Here is a 19,048-nt window from a genome sequence, read left to right as displayed (position 1 = left end):
TTAATACTAGAGTTAGCTGACACGCATGCTAGATTATCAAGTTGAATTCGTAGCTTGCTAATGTGTAAATTGCGTGTAAGTTCTAGGCCCTAAACCAAATTAAAGACATGACCTCGGCCCTGCGAAAGCAATTGTTATTACCTGGAGACCAGCAAGAGTTGGCTGGTCCCTCAGTCAAAAATGAACATTTACCCTAATAAAAATGAACATTTTTTACTAACTTATTTTACAATAATTTTGTATTTCTCAGTAATTAAATGTTCATTCGTATAAAATAAATATTCATTTTCATGTCGTATGATGTTCATTCTTATAAATTAAATGTTCATTTTCTGTTTAAATTAATACAAATTTTTGTGTTTATTCAGTTGTATAAAATGTTCGTTTTTATAATAAAGGATGTTCAATAAACATTAACATTAATAATGTGGACATTAACATTTTGTTCATTATCAAAAAAACATATTGTTGATTTATTTAATTGATATTAAATCATATAATTCAGCAAATTGCAAGATATTCATTTAAGAGAATTGAACAAATTAAGGTATTTTACTTGAAACCTAAAAAATGTTGATGAATAAGTAAAAAAAATAACATGTTCATCGCTATACTAAAAAAAAAAAAAAAAAGGTCGCCGGCCACCACCACAACTCGCTGTTCGGCTACACCTTCCACCACTTCATGGGCTTTGGACTTCTCAATCATACAATTCACTTAACCTTTATTTCTAATTCTAGGGTTTCCTCCAAAAAAAATCCCTCTCCATTACAAAATTCTCAATCATTTTGGTTCAATCAAAGTATGATCCTCTTTTTCTTTGCATTTATATATTAATTTAATTGCTTTCTACTCCATGATCATCAATTTTAATTGCTTTCGTTTTTCGGATTTTGATGTCACATCTTTTGAATTGTAATTATGTTTTGTTGATTATGTGCAAAATTCTAGGGTTCTTGTATTTTCTCTTCTTCATGTTTATCTTTTTCTTACATATATTCTTAATTGTTAGCTATAATGCTTTGTAAATGTTGTTGTTTTTGATGTTATGTATTGTTTAATTTATATTTGTGAGCAATTCTCATCCCCTGTTTCCCCTCGGCAACAATGATTATGGTGCATTGGTTGATTTTCGAAATTGCAGTTTTTTAACATAATTATAGTGAATTTGTACGTATTATTAGATGATTTGATGGAAAATAATGTCATTGATTTGTATTGATGATAATTTTGGGAGGAAATTCACTTTGTGTTTCCTAAAATTTGCATTGCTTTTGCGTCAGCATACTGAGTTACCGACTGTTCGTACGACAAAATGTCTGTTCTTTGCCCGCCCTTTTTAATTGGAGTAGTGTTTTTGGAAATGGCTAAGGAAGCAAGTGACAACTTATTTTGCCGGTATTGTGTGTAAAGGTCCTGTCACTGATATGCTGAAACACAGTCGTGCAACTTAAGTGCGAGTGCTGTTGTCCTTGTTGTAGTTGAATTGTAAATGACGAAGGAACTAGATGTAGTTGAATTCATAAGGGTGCAAATCCCAGATTGGGATGATGATGTCAAGGCTACTGCTCGGTATAAGGCTTTTAGCGGCCAAAGGTCTGACTGGGAGCCTCAATTTCATTTTTGGAGAGACTTGATTATAAAGATTGCTCGTCAATTCAACCTTCTGTTTCTCTCCCCTTCTCAGGTATCCCTTTTCCTCACTTGGGGATTTATTTTAGTAACTTCTTCATTGCCAACATAATTACTTCCTTAGTACTAATATCTTCTCCTTCCTCTGAATTCACGTTATCAAGATGAAGAATAGCTGGTTCAATAGGGGAGGGTTGTCGCCTTTATGCCTAGATGATGTTCTGGTAAGTTTCATTTACTTGCCCCTGATTACATCGTTCATAAGCGGTTTTATTTCCTGGGAGGATGGGTCATGGGAGTGTGTGTGGCTGTTGGGTGGGGGGGGGGGGGGGAGTCGATTCATTTTCAGATTGTGGAAGTAATTTAGAGATTGATTAGTTTCAGCCAGGGCTGTATGTGCAAGTCTCTCCATTATCAACTTCTAATCATGACGGTTTGACTGTGGTGTAATGTTTTGAACGGATTTCCCCTTGTTGCAACATTTATTATTATAACATAATTTGGGATTTTTTTAAAAATTTTGTATACAACTTTACGCATTGCTCAATGTTAAGCTTGTTATTAATTATATGCTGGCTCAACTCTTACTGACTCCATCATAAGAGTAGACCCCTAGACTACTTCTCCCTACTTTGTTAGATTGGCTCCTCACTGTTCTAGGTGTTTCCCAACATTTTTATTCCCTTTGGTTTGAAAATTATAATTTTTCGTACTATTTTGTGATGTTCAAACAATTTGTCAAATTTCTTAAATCAGTTTAATTTTGGTAATATCTTTGTATTCTATAACATATTTAGCCTTACATCATTTTTGTTTGAATTTTCAGCTTGAAATGTACAAAGCCGGTGATGTTTTGCGAACTACTGACCTTGGAGATCCAACCAGTGGACTACTATCTCAGCTGCTGAAAAAATTTATTCATTTCCCCATTGCCTTTAGAGCATTAAATTCAAGTGATATTCTCAATGATCGTCTCATTCTTCGAGTGATGCTGGAGGTTTGTGTGCATTCTACTATATCATAGATTAATTGTTTTTCAGTTACCATGAACCTTATGTTATGACTTACGAGTTACGACCAATTCATACGAATAATATTTCTAGTACTAGTGTTTATATGGAGTGTGGAACCAATCCTTTTCTGGAACCGTTTTGGGTGTTAGGATAAAGCTGCTGAGGTTATAAAAGCATTATCAGAAACTCACTGGACATCTTCATGCATCATAACAATGAGGAAGTTTGAAAGTCTATTTAGGGAGCACAGTGAAGCATATGCAGTGTTTAGCTACATGTCTGGACTTGGAAAAGCAAGATATCTTTCAGTCAAAAGAAATGGAGAGTTGATAGAGGTATGCTCTCAAAGTTTCTCACTTGCAGCTCAAACTTTTAATGTAAATTTGAAAATTTTTGTTTTCCCATTATAATCACACATTGAAACTGGATAGGACTAGTGCCCTTGCAGTAGATGTCATTGGTAGTGATAATCTTATAAGAAATGATAGCTATGAAACTTTTAAGGGATAAAAACAATTTCATTAATTCAGGTATGGTAACACGACAAGGTTCAGATTGTGTGTTGTGTTACACAATAGGCATTGCTCATGCTAAAATTGTTCTTTGCAATTGATCATAGATAAGGAATTCAGGGGTCAGGACAGGAAAATATTTTATTGTTACTGGTGAGGATTTAGAGGAAGGAATTCAGGGGTCAGGACAGGAAAACATTTTTTTTATTGTTTCTAGTGAGGATTCAGAGGAGAGTCTATTAAGGAAGATTCCAAAAAGTGAATTAGATCAAAGATTACATTGGTGCAAATCCCTCTAATTTTAATTTAAATTCTGATTTCCAAAATAATTAAGGAAATATTTGCATGATTTTTTCCTACTATTGCTAGTCTTATCATAATAATCCCAACTTTGATCAATCTAGAAATATCTAGAATAATTGTGTTTTTTTTTTAAAAAAAAAACTTATATGGAGGGAGGTGCCTTCTCCAAATAATTCCAAGTGGTAACTTGATAAACCGATTATAAAATTTTGTACCAAGTTAGTGCCCAACTGAGCTCCATCCTTACCCATCATAGCCACCTTTGCCCCCCACCCCCACAGCCTTACCACCTTCCTCTCTAATATGCCTCTTGTCCAACATCAGTTTGAACACATATTATTGCATAGAGTTTTAGGAGATAAGTCGTTGTTGGGTTATTTGTTGCTATTTAAACAGCATAGTAGATGTGATGAGAGTGAGTGGAGGTATTTGTATGATTTTTTTAATTGAAAAGTAGGAGATATTAGAATCTTAGCATGTATAGAAGTTTATTATTGGAGTTGATCAGCGACTTTGTTAAATGGCTTGACCTATAAATATGGAACTCAGGGATTGGTTTGGTTGGGAGGATTGGGGGAGGAGAATGAGAGACAGGTCTTTGGGTAGCTCATTTAAAGGAATTAAGTTTAGATAAATTCTGGTTGCTAATCATTAAGTGCCACGTGGTCTCCATGGCATACTATATGGTTTATGTAGAGTTTCGATTATTATGGGAATAGTGAAAGTATTGGGATTGTTCTAGTAAAATTTCCAATTCATTATCTAATCCATTGTAAATCTAATCACTTCCTCCAGATCCAATACAAAGCGAATGTTGGTTGTGAGCTTGTGACAAAGAGATATTACAAGATGTAGGAAATGGGAGAGGGTTTATTGAAATAAGATTGGAAGTAGGAGGTGTTTTCATTTGGCCATGGTTGCAAAGCGTTGATGATAAGCATTTAATTAGAGAGATTAGCCAGTAAACCATTTTTGGCTGTTGGTGGGTCACAAGCTAGTCTTTGCTTTGTTTGGTTACTAGCAAGTATTGGGTCATTGCTTTGGGGAAGTTATGAGAAGGGAGATATGTATTGGTAGCTTTGATTTTTTATTTTTCCTTCTTTTTACTTCCTTGGGGTTTTGTATTGGGGAAAACTAGGCAAACTAGCTAGTTTTGTAAAAATATTGGCATCTTTTACAACTAGGCAAACTACTTTGTCATTAATAAAATGTTCAGGGTAGATCACCTAAGGGCTAAGGTTCATTGTTAGAAGTGTTCTTGTAACAGTGCTTTGGTTCCAACTGTTATTCCAGATCATTTATTTGGCAATGGTAAATATCTTTTTTCTTGTTTGCTTTGGTGCAAGTTGCTTTATATTGAAGAAAGTGAATTGATGTGCTTATTCCTGTTACAGGGTGTAAAAGTGTCTCTCTCTTCTGCCACTGCATCTAGTATTCCAAGTACAGATTCAGCTATTTTGCAATTGGTTTGGACCCTGGAAGAGCTTCAGAAACAACTTGTTGTCATTGATGAACAGTATGAAAGGTATTACTCTGATACACTCTATCTGTGTGAGCTTGATGAATTTCAGCTTCTCGTGCTAGCCTTTTGTGGGTGTGGTTTAATTGGCTATCATTTTGCCAACCTATCTTGAACGGATCATTGCATAGTTGTCACCTTACTTTGTTTGGGATATATACCAATATCTACTTCCTATTATGTTTAAGGGATTATTCCGTAACTAGTGATTGATGTTTAGTGCCTATGATTGCTTTTGATATTCCTGGCTATTCTGTATAACTTGTGCATGTCATAAATCTTCAAAGCTTTTTAGTTTTTTAGGTCCTGGTTAAAGTTTTTGGACGTTATCCTCTATCTTTGTTTTGCTTCTTAATCTGCTTTTCTAGATGTGATAAAAGATTGTTTTATTAATTTCCCTGCAGTTTTTCTCTATTTTTTTTTTTTTTTTTTTTTTCTTTTGTTATTCTACATTGTGATTGTGGTTGACTGGTTGTCATAAGATAAAAGCATCTGCAACTTTAAAATATCCAGTTTTCTAGCTATTCACGCTTAGTCCCCCAGCTTCAAGAAATTCATCCAAAAAGCTGGAAATAATGGGTTTGGAGATTTAGGGCTCTTGGAATAATAATCAATGGTTTCCCCTGTTTGTGGATATAGACAAGGAATGAAAAGAGCTTTTTGGTTACTTTAAGTGAAGGAATAGAATTTTAGGCTAAAGAGTGTGTAATAGACTAACCTAGAGGGATAGTATGGGAATTTTAGTAATTTTAGCTTATTAGGGTTAGTAGTCTTTAGTATAAATAGAGAGGTAAGGGTAAGAAGGTAGGCAGGCAAAAATTGGATGAAACTTGTTGAGAGTTGTGACCTCAAGTCACTTTTGGAGAGTTTTGGAGAGTTGTGAGCTAAACTCACTTTTGAAGATTGATAGCCTTAAGCTATTATCCTATCTTTTGTAACCTTTCAACCATATTATCAATCAAATCCAAGCTTTAATCTTCAATTACTTACATTATTAAATCAGATTATAATCCCAAAAAAGCCAGTGCATTACAGAGTGGAAACAATTATGGGATATATTTTAATTATCCTATGAATAGTTCAAAGGGAGATTGAAATCATAGTCCTCTTTATTTTCTTAGTCTTAAATTTAAACCAGAGGAAACCCCTTTATATTAAGGTTCTGTTTGGCAAAAGTAGCGGTAGAGGGTAGCGGGTAGCTGTTGAGTAGCCGGTAGCTGTCAATAAGTAGCGGGTGAAGATTAGCTGTCAAAGTAGCTGTTGATAGTATGAGTGTTTGGTAAATTTAACGGTTAGATTATGTAACAATAATAAAATTTATTAATTAAATAATTAATTTATTATAAAATCGGTAAATAAAAGTCATAATAATAATAATAATAATAATAATAATAATAATAATAATTACATAGGTACTAGTATAAAAAAAGAATACATTTATCCTCATCATAAAAAAAAAAAAAAAAAACAATAATAATAATAATAATAATAATAATAATAATAATAATAATAATAATAAAGAGAATACTAGTGTTTCTTATAACAATCGACGTCTCTCATTTCTCGCCTTCCATAAATCAGCTGCTATTTTGTCACGAATGATTTTCATTTCAGTGCAGCTTTCTATACCATTTTGACCTTGGGGAGTAACACACACATCAGGAAGCTCACATGAAGGTATAAAATTAGGATAATTCTCTAACACTCGAAAAAGGGGATCTTCTGGAGAATTTATTCGAATATAGTTATGTAGTGCAAATGTTGCAACCATAATCCGTATTTGTGTCTCAATGCTAAATTGTGGCATACTTCTTAGTAACTTCCACCTTTGCTTCAAAACTTCGAAACATCTCTCAATGCAACTATGCAACTTCGAAGAGATGAGTGCCAACGATTAAAAGTTTCACGCTCATTCCTTGGAGGCTCGTTTTCAAATTGTGACTTATGGTATCTTGTCTTCGGATATGGTACAAGATAACCTTTTCGATCTGGATACCCTTTGTCGGCCAAATAGTACTTACCTATCACAAATTCACAATATAAATAATATTAACATAAACTATCTAATTAATTACCTAAAGATAATATATACTATAATTTCAAAGAATTATGCACACCTTCGGGCGGTTTAGGAAACTTAAAAGCTGGAGATTCAATTGCATGAAGAAATACACGAGTATCATGCGCGGAACCTTCCCAACCCGCTGATACAAACGTGAAACACATATCAAAATCACAGGCAGCTAATACATTAAATGTAGGAATTCCTTTTCTTCCTCTATAAGGTATTTGTAGAGCCACTGGTATACATGCCTCTATATGTGTACCATCAATACATCCAATACAATCCTGAAATACAATCAATATTAGTCTTTCGTATCAAAACTTAACATAATTTAATGACAACACTACAAAAAAAAAGAAAAAAAAATTACCTTAAAATAAGGCATATATCTTGCATCTGTTGTTATTTTTGCCGGCACATGTGTAAAAGTTGGATCATATGGTCTTATAATATCATATGTAAGTCCCTTGAATTTTCGACAAGCAATTGAATTGAGGACATCATGAAATGCCCTACTTATAGTTTCACCGGAACGTTGAAAACGCTCACCAAGAACTCTATTAAGTCTATTAGAGGCACCTTGAGCAATTGCATATAAAAAAATGCCAACTTTCTCGTGAATACACATATTGCAACTAGATTTCAGACCATATTTCGATGATAGATCATTACATAATCTTAAAAATAATTGTGGCTCCATTCGAAATGCATTGACACATCGAATAGGATTGCCAATCAACATTTCTTTTACCCACATCTCTTCTGTTAGAATTGAAGTCATGCATGGTTCTTTATATATGTATTTATAAAAATATGTAGACATCAAATATATTGTAAATGCAATTGCAATCCAAAGTTTGCGCATTCTTTCCTCATCAATATCCATATTAATAACAAACCTGCCAATTATAAAAATAAGTTATGAATAAAACTATCATAAAAAGTACTGAAAAATTTCTCCAGGAAAAACATGCATAACACAAATAATCCAAATATTTTACATAGAACAAATCTACATTTTTATTTTACCACTAGAGCAAACAAAAAAACATTTTTTTTTTTTCTAAACTAGTCCTAGTTATTACCCTTAATATATAGATATTCTAACCACTTAGCTCTGCTATCATCATCCTCCATACTCAAAAAAATCTCTCGTTTAGTTGCATCTCCAATGATAGTAGTAGCAAAGCACCAAAACTCACTATGTTTCTCCAAATACTCATTTTCCACCATACGACTTATGGTATTCATTGCTGCAGAAATCGTGGACACATTTGATGTACTAATTTGACTAATTTGTTTAACACATTCTGTCATTTCAATAATTCCCTTAGATATCATTGCAGATCCTGCTGATTGTCTTCTTGTACGTTTCACTTGACCACTATTAGACTTTAATGGAGGCTGATTTTGAATCTTATTAGAAGGACGAGTGTCATTGTTTACAGTTGCACTAGTCACTTGTGATGACTTACTTCCCGAACTACCTAAGTTAGCATCATTACGTGCTTGCTCTATAAAATGTTGAAAAAAATTCCCGTCATCATTAAGTAAATCTAGAGCATATTGGTCACTTGAAAAATAGGTATTGCCACCATCAATTTCAAAGTTCCCTTCCTCTAAATTGTCATTTTGTATGGTCAGATCTTCTATGGGGTCTACTGAGGGCACAAAAACATTCTCTCCTGTTGCATAAGAATCTCCAAACAACTGTTCCCACTTTTGTTCAAGCTCCAAGTTTACACCCCTTAGCCGAAACATTTGAAATTCTTAATTTTCCTACATTAAATTATTATAAAAATTAAAATGTTATTAAAAATAATTTCATACTATAATTGTTAATATGAAGATTATATAATAAATTAAAATATAAATTTTACACACCTTGATTTTTCTTTGCTACCATTCATTTGTAGCGTCAATTTTTCCTGACTTTGGATCCCATCCTATACCCATCTCTGATTGTTTTAAGCTTTTCTAATGACGCCAATCTTTTCTCATTGTATCATATTTGTTCTTGCAAGTATTTGAATTACTTAATTCACGACCAATTTTTTGTTCGACATCTGTTTGAATTTCCTTCCACCTAAAAAATTGTGCCTTCCCATTTTCCTTTATAAATGCAAGACAAACATCACATAGGGTGATTGAACCCTTGTCACTCCACTTAAAACTACCGCCCCGTGTTTCACTGCCCGTGTTTCCTTTGTTATTCTTTTTTTATTCGATGATGAGGCCATCTAACCACCAAGCACATAAAATCATCAATTCAACCAAGTATTAACAAAATAGCACATACACCACATATTTTAAGTTCAATAACAAATATTTAATACTTTCTATTTTTGCAACTCTGATTTCAATTTATAGGTAAGGCCTAGCATATAAGAATAATAGGCATTACTTTTTTTTAAACAAAGAACCGAAACTTATATTATATTATGGGAAAAACCCAAAAGATGTTCAAGAAGTAGCCCAAAAAAATTTGGCATATTGCTAGTGGAGTAAAATTAGCAAATATACAGACCAAGTGTTGGAAGAAAACTAAATCAACCAAACTAACTAAGCTTAGAGCAAAATAAGCAAAGGAAGGAAAGTACTGAAAGTAATTAAAGCTAAAATAAAAGTCTGACTAACCCCACCATTAGGCACAATTCTAGCGACTAAGTGAGCTTGCTTTGTTTGACCATACATTCTAAGATATGAGGTCACAACATAGAAGTAAATTAACCATTAGAATAATCACTTCTAAAACCTTAAATAGCTATGACCGACAAATCAATAATCACAAAGACCATATATTGAAAAAAAATTAGCATAATCTTGAATAATTGGTAGTGGCAAAAACAAATCTAATAATAATTATAACACTCGAAATTATGGGAATAAATTCTATCAAAATTTCACCAAAGGCTCTAATTTATAATATTGTGTAAATTACATAAACATATTTAATTCGAAATACCCAAAAGACGAATTAAAGAATACAAAATCATATCATCAATTCAAAAAAAAAAAAATTCTCAGAATAAAAAAATAAAAATTCAAACAAACAAGGGTTATATTTAAGGAGAGAATTCTTACTTGAACAATGATAAATTGATAATTGGTGATCAAGAGAACTTTGATGATGGAGGAATTTGATAGGAGATGGAACTTTGATGATGGAGGAATTTGGATGAGAAATTTAAAAAAGTTTTTTGACGTGATGAATAAGAAAAAGAAGAAAAAGCCAGAGAGATGCACCACTACTTTTGTGGGATAAACGCTTGTTATCCTAACGTTTGTGAAAATCTATTTAACCTCTACCTCTACCACTACCCGCTACTTACATCGCTACCTTGTCAAACACTACTAATTATACCTACTAGTGTTTTGACCTAGTTAAAACGCTACCCGCTACTCAAAACGCTACCACCAAACAGGCCCTAAGATTGATTTTGGTGGTAATGATGGGGCTGTAGACATGTGCTTGAATACTGGTGGTTACTGGTTATGTTGCTTTTGTGGAGAGATTTGCATGCGATGTGCAATGAGCCCACAACCGCCTCCAAATCACTCTGGTGTATGGCAAGAGACACAAGCAGACATAGCAGCAGAGCAACAATTCACCACAACAAGCACAAGCACCTTAGCGACAACTGTATTCTGATTAGCAGGGACTTTAGAGCTATTATCATATTTTATTGTGGTAATTTAGCTAGCAAACAAGAAGTAGTAAAAGCAACAATTAAGGCCTTGGCCATGTTGGTAGTACATGTCTAGTAGTATAAATAGAGGGAACTAAGTAGAGGAGGGTATCCAGAAAATTATATGTTGAAACATTGAGAGTTATGGCCTCAAGCCATTAACGTTGTACGAAGCTTTCAGCTAATTTATCTCAAAAAACCTTTCGTTTAATTATCTGTCTTTGAATCTCCCACGCATGTTGCATTTGGTATCACAGCCACCATGGCGCCAACGTCTTTGACGGTGACGGTGCAGAGGGTAGCTGCGTTAGAATAGCGAATGGAAGAAATTCTTGAGGAGGTCGGAGAGGGCAAAAATTCACTTCAACAAGTTCTGTTGAAAAACCAGGAAGAAGAAGCTCGCAAGAATAGAGCAGCCATTGATGACGTCAGACAGAAGTTAGAAGCACGAGTGGACAGATTCCGGGAAGACCAGAATCAACAGAACGCATGGATGAAGGGGAACCAAGACAAGTTTTTTGACGAGATTAAGGCAATGATGACGAACCTGCAAAACAGGGGCAACCGACCCTTCACGGCGGAGGACGAAGTGGAGCAGCCACTCGGGTCTGGCGGTTTTAACGAACCACCGATCGGTTCAGGTGGACTCGGGGGTCTCAGGTTTGGAAATTAGGAACCCGGCGCCGGTGGAGGATTCGGGAATTTTAACAAGATGGACGAGGAAGTTGAAAGTACAGGAAGTTGAAAGTACAGGAAGCTTGAGATGCCGACTTTCGACGGAACTGACCCAGATGGATGGATTCTTCGGGGAGAGCAGTACTATCAATTTTACCGGCTGTCGGAAACAGAGAAGCTTCAGGCGGCCGTCGTTGCGATGGATGGTAATGCGGTTCGCTGATATCAGTGGGAGAGTAGGCGCCGGCCATTGATAGGGTGGGAGGACCTCAAGAACCGAGTCCTTAACCAATTCCGACTAATTAACGCCGGTAGCTTACATGAACAATGGCCGGTGGTGGAGCAGTCTACCACCGTCGTCGACTACCGGAGGGCTTTCATAGAAAAAGCATCGCCCCTCCCAAACATACCTGAAAGTTTGATGAAGGGCCAGTTTATCAATGGCCTTAAAGAGGAGATTAGGGCGGAGATCCGGATGTTGAACCCGCTGACCCTAGAGGATGCCATGGATCTAGCCATTCGAGTTGAAGAGAGGAACCGGGTCAGCCAAGGTAAGAAGACGGGTCGGGCCTTCTCCAAGCCCGGACCATACTCCTATTTTAATAGGAGCCTAGCATCTACCCTATTCGGAGCTGGCCAGGCAGTCCATGTCCACAAGCAACCAACCCTTTAACTCAACTAAGCCCAGTCCACAAAACACTTATCCACGAATACCCAAACCCCTCAAAGCTCAACGACCTGAGTTAATTTCCAAACACCCACCTACCAAAACCGTACCACTCCTAGTGCTTCCCGATTCAGCGGAGTGGTGAGGAGGCTGATGGAGAAGGAAATACAAGACAAAAAGACTGATGCTTCAGATGTGACGGTCGCTGGACGGGGCCCACCCATGTGGGCGCGGCGAAGGGGCTAAGTGTCCTGTTAGTCGAGGAAGACGAGGAGAAGAGCAACGGTGAGTTTACTGCACTTGAACCACCGGAGGTTGAGGTGGAGGAAAGTCCGGCCACCATCTCAATGAATTCACTTGTCGGCATTTCCAACCCAAAAACCGTGAAACTCACGGGTGAATTATACGGGGAGAAGGTGGTGGTGATGATTGATCCCGGAGCCACCCATAATTTCCTATCACTTTGGGCGGTGGGGAAATTGGGAATACTGGTGACCGGTGAGGGTACCTTTGGCCTCCTTGGGAAACGGGGAAGCTATAAAAGGGCAGGGGCAATGTCTTGGAGTACGGCTGAAGCTCAATGAAGATCTGTTTATAGAAGAGGATTTTTTACCACTTCAGCTTGGAAACTCGGACGTCATATTGGGTGTGCAGTGGCTCGAGAAGCTTGGGGTTGTGGTGACCAACTGGAAGTTACAGGAGATGAGCTACGAGGCGGGAGTGAAACAGTGAGGATCAAGGGGGACCCCAGCTTGGCTCGTACTGGCATTACACCGAAGGCTATGATCAAAACACTACGAAAATAGAAGGAAGGCGTGCTAATTGAGTGTAGCCGTATGGAAGGGGAAGAACATCATCAAGGAAGTGAAATTCCTGATTTTTTGCAAGGAGTGTTGAAGGAGTTTGAGGCGGTGTTCGAAAACCCAAGGTGTCTGCCACCTGAGCGGGGACAAGAACACGCCATCATCCTCAAGGATGGCAGCAACCCAGTCAGCGTTCGTCCCTACCGATACCCGCAATTTCAGAAGGACGAAATTGAGAAGTTGATTGGGGAGATGCTCGAAGCGGGGATCATACGGCCTTCCACCAGCCCATTTTCAAGTCCAGTGCTCTTGGTTAAAATAAAAAAAAAAAAAAACGGCTCGTGGCAGTTTTGTATGGATTATCGGGCCTTGAACAAGGAATCCGTCCCCGACAAATACCCAATTCCCATGATAGACGAGCTCTTAGACAAATTGAAGGGGGTGCAAATATTTTCGAAGCTCGATCTCAAAGCCAGCTACCACCAAATTCTGGCGAGGCCGGAAGACACCCACAAAACGGCGTTTCGAACCCACGAAGGCCATTATGAATTCTTAGTAATGCCTTTCTGGTTAACGAATGCCCCGGCCACATTTCAGTCCTTAATGAACGAGGTATTCCGACCTTATTTACGCAAATTTGTACTTGTTTTCTTTGACGATATTCTCGTGGACAGTTCTAGTGAAGGAGAACACAGGGAGCACTTGAAGGTGGTTTTGGCAACCCTCAAAAGTCATACCTTGTTCGCCAATCTCAAGAATTGCGAGTTCGGCAAGGAAGTTGTGGCCTATTTAGGCCACGTGATATCAAGGGAGGGCGTGGCTGTTGATCAAGAGAAGGTGAGGGCAATGGTCAGCTGCCTACACCTAAGTCCTTAAGGGAGTTGAGAGGCTTTTTGGGGCTCATAGGGTATTACCGCAAATTCATACACCATTATGCTCAAATCGCCCAACCCTTAACAGAGCAACTCAAAAAAGACAACTATGGTTGGTCTGAAGTGGCAGAACAGGCTTTTCGAAGGCTGAAGGAAGCCATGACTTCCGCGCCAGTTCTAATAATGCCTGATTTTAAGAAGCCGTTTCTGGTTGAAACTGATGCTTCAGGGTTCGGCCTTGGAGCTGTGTTGATGCAATAGGGCAGACCTGTAGCTTTTTTCAGCAAAGTGTTATGGCCGGGAGGCCGGAGCAAGTCAATATACGAGAAGGAACTTATGGCAGTTTGCTTGGCCGTTCAAAAGTGGAAGCATTATCTTTTGGGGTGCCGGTTTATTGTCCGTAGTGACCAACAAAGTCTGAATTACATCACCGAACAGAGGGAAGTGGGCATGGAATACCAAAAGTGAGTGAGGAAATTAATTGGATTTGATTTTGAGTTACAATACAAACCTGGGGTGGCCAATAGGGTGGCAGACGCCTTGTCAAGGAGGGGTGAGAATGAAACAGAACCAGAATGTGGGGTCCTGATTGCGGTTCAAGGAGTGAACTGGGAATCCCTTAAGAAAGAGATACAGGGAGATGCTTCAATTCAGAAATCACAGCAAGAGGTGGAAAAGGGCGAAGGGGGCAGAGGGTATACAGTAGAAAACGGCCTGTTATTGTACAAGGGAAGATTGATTATTCCCCGAAATTCAAGTGCCAGGGAAACCTTACTTAAGGCTTACCATGACTCACCGGAGGGGGGCCACACCGGCGATACCAAGACATACCTTAGAATGGCCGGGGAGTGGTTTTGGGTTGGCATGAGGCGTGACGTGTCGGAGTACATTCGGAATTGCGTTACCTGCCAGCGCAATAAACATTCACAGCAATCGCCGGCCGGGTTGTTACAGCCGCTGCCAATTCCGGAGAAGGTATGGGATGACATAACAATGGATTTTATCGAAGGCCTATCGAAATCGAGGGGTATTGATACCATATTGGTGGTAGTGGACCAGCTATCTAAGTATGCCCACTTTATTAGACTCCGTCATCCATTCACGGGGGAAGGGGTGGCTGAGATTTTTGTTAAGGAGGTTGTCAGACTCCATGGAATACCCAACAGCATTATCACGGATCGTGATCGAATTTTTGTAAGCAAATTTTGGCGGGAGCTATTCCGGCTACAGGGCACCCACCTTCGGAGGAGCACTTCATACCACCCTCAAACCGACGGGCAGTCTGAGGTGGTAAACAAGTGGCTGGAGACGTACCTAAGGTGCTTCGCAGGTGAGCAGCCTAAGGCATGGGCAGTGTGGCTTCCTTGGGCCGAGTATTCCTACAATACGGCAGTTCATTCCTCCACGCACATGTCTCCTTCAGGGTCCTGTATGGCAGAGAGCCTCCCAAATTGCTACGGGTGGGTTTGGGTCAGACGACTGTAGATTCGGTGGAGGAAATCCTACAGGAAAGAGATGTGATGTTAGACGAGCTCAAATTCAATCTGGTACGTGCACAGCAAGTGATGAAAACTAATGCAGATTTGAAGAGAAGAGAGGTGGAATTCCAAGTTGGGGATCGAGTATTCCTCAAACTACAGCCCTATCGTCAGCGATCACTAGCAAAGAGACCCTTTGAGAAATTAGCCGCTAGGTTCTATGGGCCATTCGAAGTGATAGAGCGTGTGGGTAAGGTAGCCTATAGGCTGCTGCTGCCGGAGGAGTGTAAGTTGCATCCTGTTTTTCATGTATCCCAGTTGAAACAGGCAAGGGAGAATGTTCCAAGCTCCCCCACCATTCCCTCTCAAATTACCCCAGAACTGGAACTACTAGTAGAGCCGGAGAATGTGCTGGACTGTAGGCCGAAACTTGGATCGAATGAAGGGTTGGATGTACTCATCAAGTGGCGTGACTTGCCTGAGTTTGAGTCCACTTGGGAGGATGCTGCTTCAATCACCGCTCAGTTCCCTCTCTTCCACCTTGAGGACAAGGTGGCACTTCTGTGGGAGGGTATTGCAATGAGCCCACAACCGCCTCCAATCACTCTGGTGTACGGCAGGAGACACAGCAGCAGAGCAACAATTCACCACAGCAAGCACAAGCACCTTAGCAACAACTGTATTCTGATTGGCAGGGACTTTGGAGCTATTATCATATTTTACTGTGGTAATTTAGCTAGCAAACAAGAAGTAGTAAAAGTAACAATTAAGGCCTTGGCCATGTTGGTAGTACATGTCTAGTAGTATAAATAGAGGGAACTAAGTAGAGGAGGGTATCCAGAAAATTGTATGTTGAAACATTGAGAGTTGTGGCCTCAAGCCATTAACATTGTACGAAGCTTTCAGCTAATTTATCTCAAACAACCTTCCGTTTAATTATCTGTCTGTGAATCTCCCACGCATGTTGCACGATGACATTGGTGGAGTAACGGTTGCTCCAGATGTAGTTATAATGTGGTTATTGGGTAGGCAGTGGAAGTGGAGCAGTGATCAGGATTATTTTCCCCAAATATATTAGGCAGAGGGGAGAAAAGGAATGAAAAAAAAATAAAATTGTAAAGGAAAACTCACAGAAAGGAGACAGGGCTTTAGATCTTCAACTATCCTTGTCCAAACAACCCTTAATATTTTGAATGAATTGCACAAGAAACTTTTTGTTTAAACTAGAGTACTCAATAACATTGAAGCCAAAATGGATGTGGCTTGATCTTTATGTCTGAAGAGTAGCCATTTTATCTTTGCCTTGGATCTAAAATTTTGTTCATAAATTTTTCAAATGCATTCTTGTTCAGACCACAATTTTTTTAATTCTTCAGTGATTTTCACATACAGATCCAGAAAATCTGCTTTAGCTGCATTGGGAACTGGAGACAAGAAATTAGCTCTGAGGATTGCAAGGCAATTGAAGCTAGCTTCTGAGAGTAGAGAAAAACTCACACCATTCATCAACAGAGTGGAGGAAGTACTCCGAGCTATTACAGATGCAGAATCTGCAAAGAAGGTCCTTTTTATTTACTTTGTCAATTTTTAGGTGACTGAAGTTTGGAACTCACTTCAATCATACGAAGTATATGAGTGATTATGATATTGTCCTTTTCAGTTGAATGAGATATGTCTTATCTTTTATGTCAGGTGTCTGAAGCTATCCAGCTTGGTGCTTGGGCTCTCAAGGAGAACAGAGTGGAAGTCGAAAAAGTTCAATTGTGTCTGCAAGAACTTGATGACTTCAAGGATTCTCAAGAAAACATCCGCAATATCCTAGGTGACTGGATAACTGAACTCCTAAAAATTGAATATTATTCTAATAATAGTCTTTATGAGTGACTGATAGCAAGATTGTGAGTAGTTACTTGGACATAATGTCAATTATGCTGATTCTAGATCTGATGTCTCTTGTTTCAGAATCAACATCATATACAGCTGTGGAGGATGAAGATATCGAGGAGGAGCTAAAGAAGCTTGAGTCACAAATTAGAGATGAAAACCTTGAGGTTTCTACATCTAAATCTGAGGATGATGCAATAAGAAATTCAGGGGTTTCAGTTACCCCAGATTCATTGTGTGCTGCCATTGCAGATCTTAAGCTTGAAAGTCAGACTGAAGACCCTATTGACAGTTCAGGAACCTCAAGGAACCATACAAGTCATCAGCTTGAAGCTGCATAGCTGAAGTTGGTTAATGCTGAATCCTTGACGTAACCCGAGTTCCTTTTTACTGTTGTACATAGTGTGTGTATCCCTCTGAAGAATTTTCAAACTCAATCTGACTATACCTGTAAAAAAAAAAAAAAAAAAGAAAGGTGCAACCCCCAATCACCATTGAGGTTTAAGACCGTCATCTACAGCAGGTCCTTGCAGAGTATATCTCCATAGCCTCTGCACATATATTATATATATGATGATCTTCCGTGTGGGCCTTAAACCTTGAGCTGAAGTGGTTGAGCGTGTCGCCATTTTATTTTACTGTTGGGATGAGGTTCAAGCATAAGCATTGAGGAGTTAAGACTGTATTACGATCACAGTTTATTCAAAGTTGGTTCCTCATGCTGTGTAATTATAGTTCTCTGGTAATCTACTATTGGACTGGTCGTCTATGGTTGCAAGTTTACTGAACAGGTTTGGTAATTCTTACGGTCTTACCTCCTTTCCTCGCTCATTTCTGATGGCCTTGCTGAAGTATGTACACTGAAGATTGTGAAAAGATTAAGCCAGACGGCCTTTAAGAACAGGGGAATATAAAGTTATTTTTTCGTTGTCTCTGTCCAATGTCCATGTTTTATTAACTTATACTCCGTAGTCTTGTAGAGGTACAATAGAACAACTGAACATGTACTCTTTCTATTCTTCAATAACTGTGTAGTACTCATTATTTTTGGTGTTGTGTGTAATACTCGGAACTTCAGATTTACCTATTCACACTCCACCTGAAGTTTTGAATTAAACTATAGTTTCTTGAGAAAGCATTAAATACAGTGTTGATATGTATTTGCAAATATATAACAAATAATAAAAAAATGTAAAAGTACGTGAAAAAGAAAGAAGGGAAAATTTGTCACAAAGGACCTTTTAATATCCAATAATTTGTGTGAAAGGACATTTAAAAAAAGTGGCAAAAAAGACCAAAAATGGGTTTTTATTAGTGAGGAGGGACCTTTGCCCGGAAAATGAGCTTTGACGCCACGAAATGGCAGCCACCACCTTGGCCTTCCACGAAATCCCCTCCCCAACCCCTTTCACGGCAGCCGCCCCTTCCCCCCTCCCGTAAACCCCCCACCCCCCCACCCCTTTCATGGTAGTCCCTCTTCCTCACCCATTCATGGCAGCTCCGCCCTCATTTTGAACTCGACAACCCCTTCCTCTAACCCTAAATTCGAACCCCACAGCCCAACAACCCCTTCCCCTAACCTCCGATTTGAACCCCACCCCCCCTACCCCCTTCTCGTCTACCACCGCAACACCCCTGACCCATTTTCAAAAGTGGGTTTCTAGGTTTGAGGGTGATTTTGAGGTTGTAGGGTGGTATTTGGTAGGTTGAATGTGCGATTTTGTGGGCGGGGGATTTGAGTGGTGGTGGCTACCTTTCATGGGGTGGGGGAAAGGGGTTTCCTGGAGGGGGCAGTTGCCATGAAAGGGGTGGGGCAAGGGGGGTGGCTGCCATGAAAGGGGTGGGGGGAGGGGGTTTCATAGAAGAGCGAGGTGTTGGGTGCCATTTCGTGGTGGTTAACGCTAGATTTCTTTGGTCAACATTCACATTTCGTGCA

The 19,048-nt window shown here is 38.8% G+C and overlaps 2 protein-coding genes across 3 annotated transcripts; one reads left to right on the top strand and one right to left on the bottom strand.

The window, feature by feature from the left end:
• The first annotated feature begins 584 nt into the window (after positions 1-584).
• Positions 585-18,227, top strand: LOC145586087 (uncharacterized). 2 transcript variants are annotated; one of them, XM_081642821.1, is made up of 9 exons: positions 585-802; positions 1,414-1,687; positions 1,797-1,856; positions 2,459-2,629; positions 2,795-2,980; positions 4,855-4,985; positions 16,621-16,789; positions 16,921-17,050; positions 17,191-18,227. In XM_081642821.1, the coding sequence occupies exons 2-9, from the start codon at positions 1,493-1,495 to the stop codon at positions 17,451-17,453; spliced, it is 1,305 nt and encodes a 434-aa protein (XP_081498947.1). In that variant the 5' UTR covers positions 585-802; positions 1,414-1,492; the 3' UTR covers positions 17,454-18,227. The 2 variants fall into 2 exon arrangements, with proteins under 2 accessions (XP_081498947.1, XP_081498946.1); XM_081642820.1 differs by having other exon boundaries at positions 1,284-1,687.
• LOC145586088 (uncharacterized) lies at positions 7,011-7,933 on the bottom strand. The gene has a single exon (XM_081642822.1). The coding sequence runs from the start codon at positions 7,928-7,930 to the stop codon at positions 7,388-7,390; it is 543 nt and encodes a 180-aa protein (XP_081498948.1). The 5' UTR covers positions 7,931-7,933; the 3' UTR covers positions 7,011-7,387.
• Positions 18,228-19,048: the final 821 nt, after the last annotated feature.

The sequence above is a fragment of the Chenopodium album genome, chromosome 16, assembly GCF_948465745.1.
Source record: "Chenopodium album chromosome 16, dcCheAlbu1.1, whole genome shotgun sequence".
Lineage (NCBI taxonomy): Eukaryota > Viridiplantae > Streptophyta > Magnoliopsida > Caryophyllales > Amaranthaceae > Chenopodium > Chenopodium album.
This window is presented reverse-complemented; position numbering and strand designations above follow the sequence as displayed.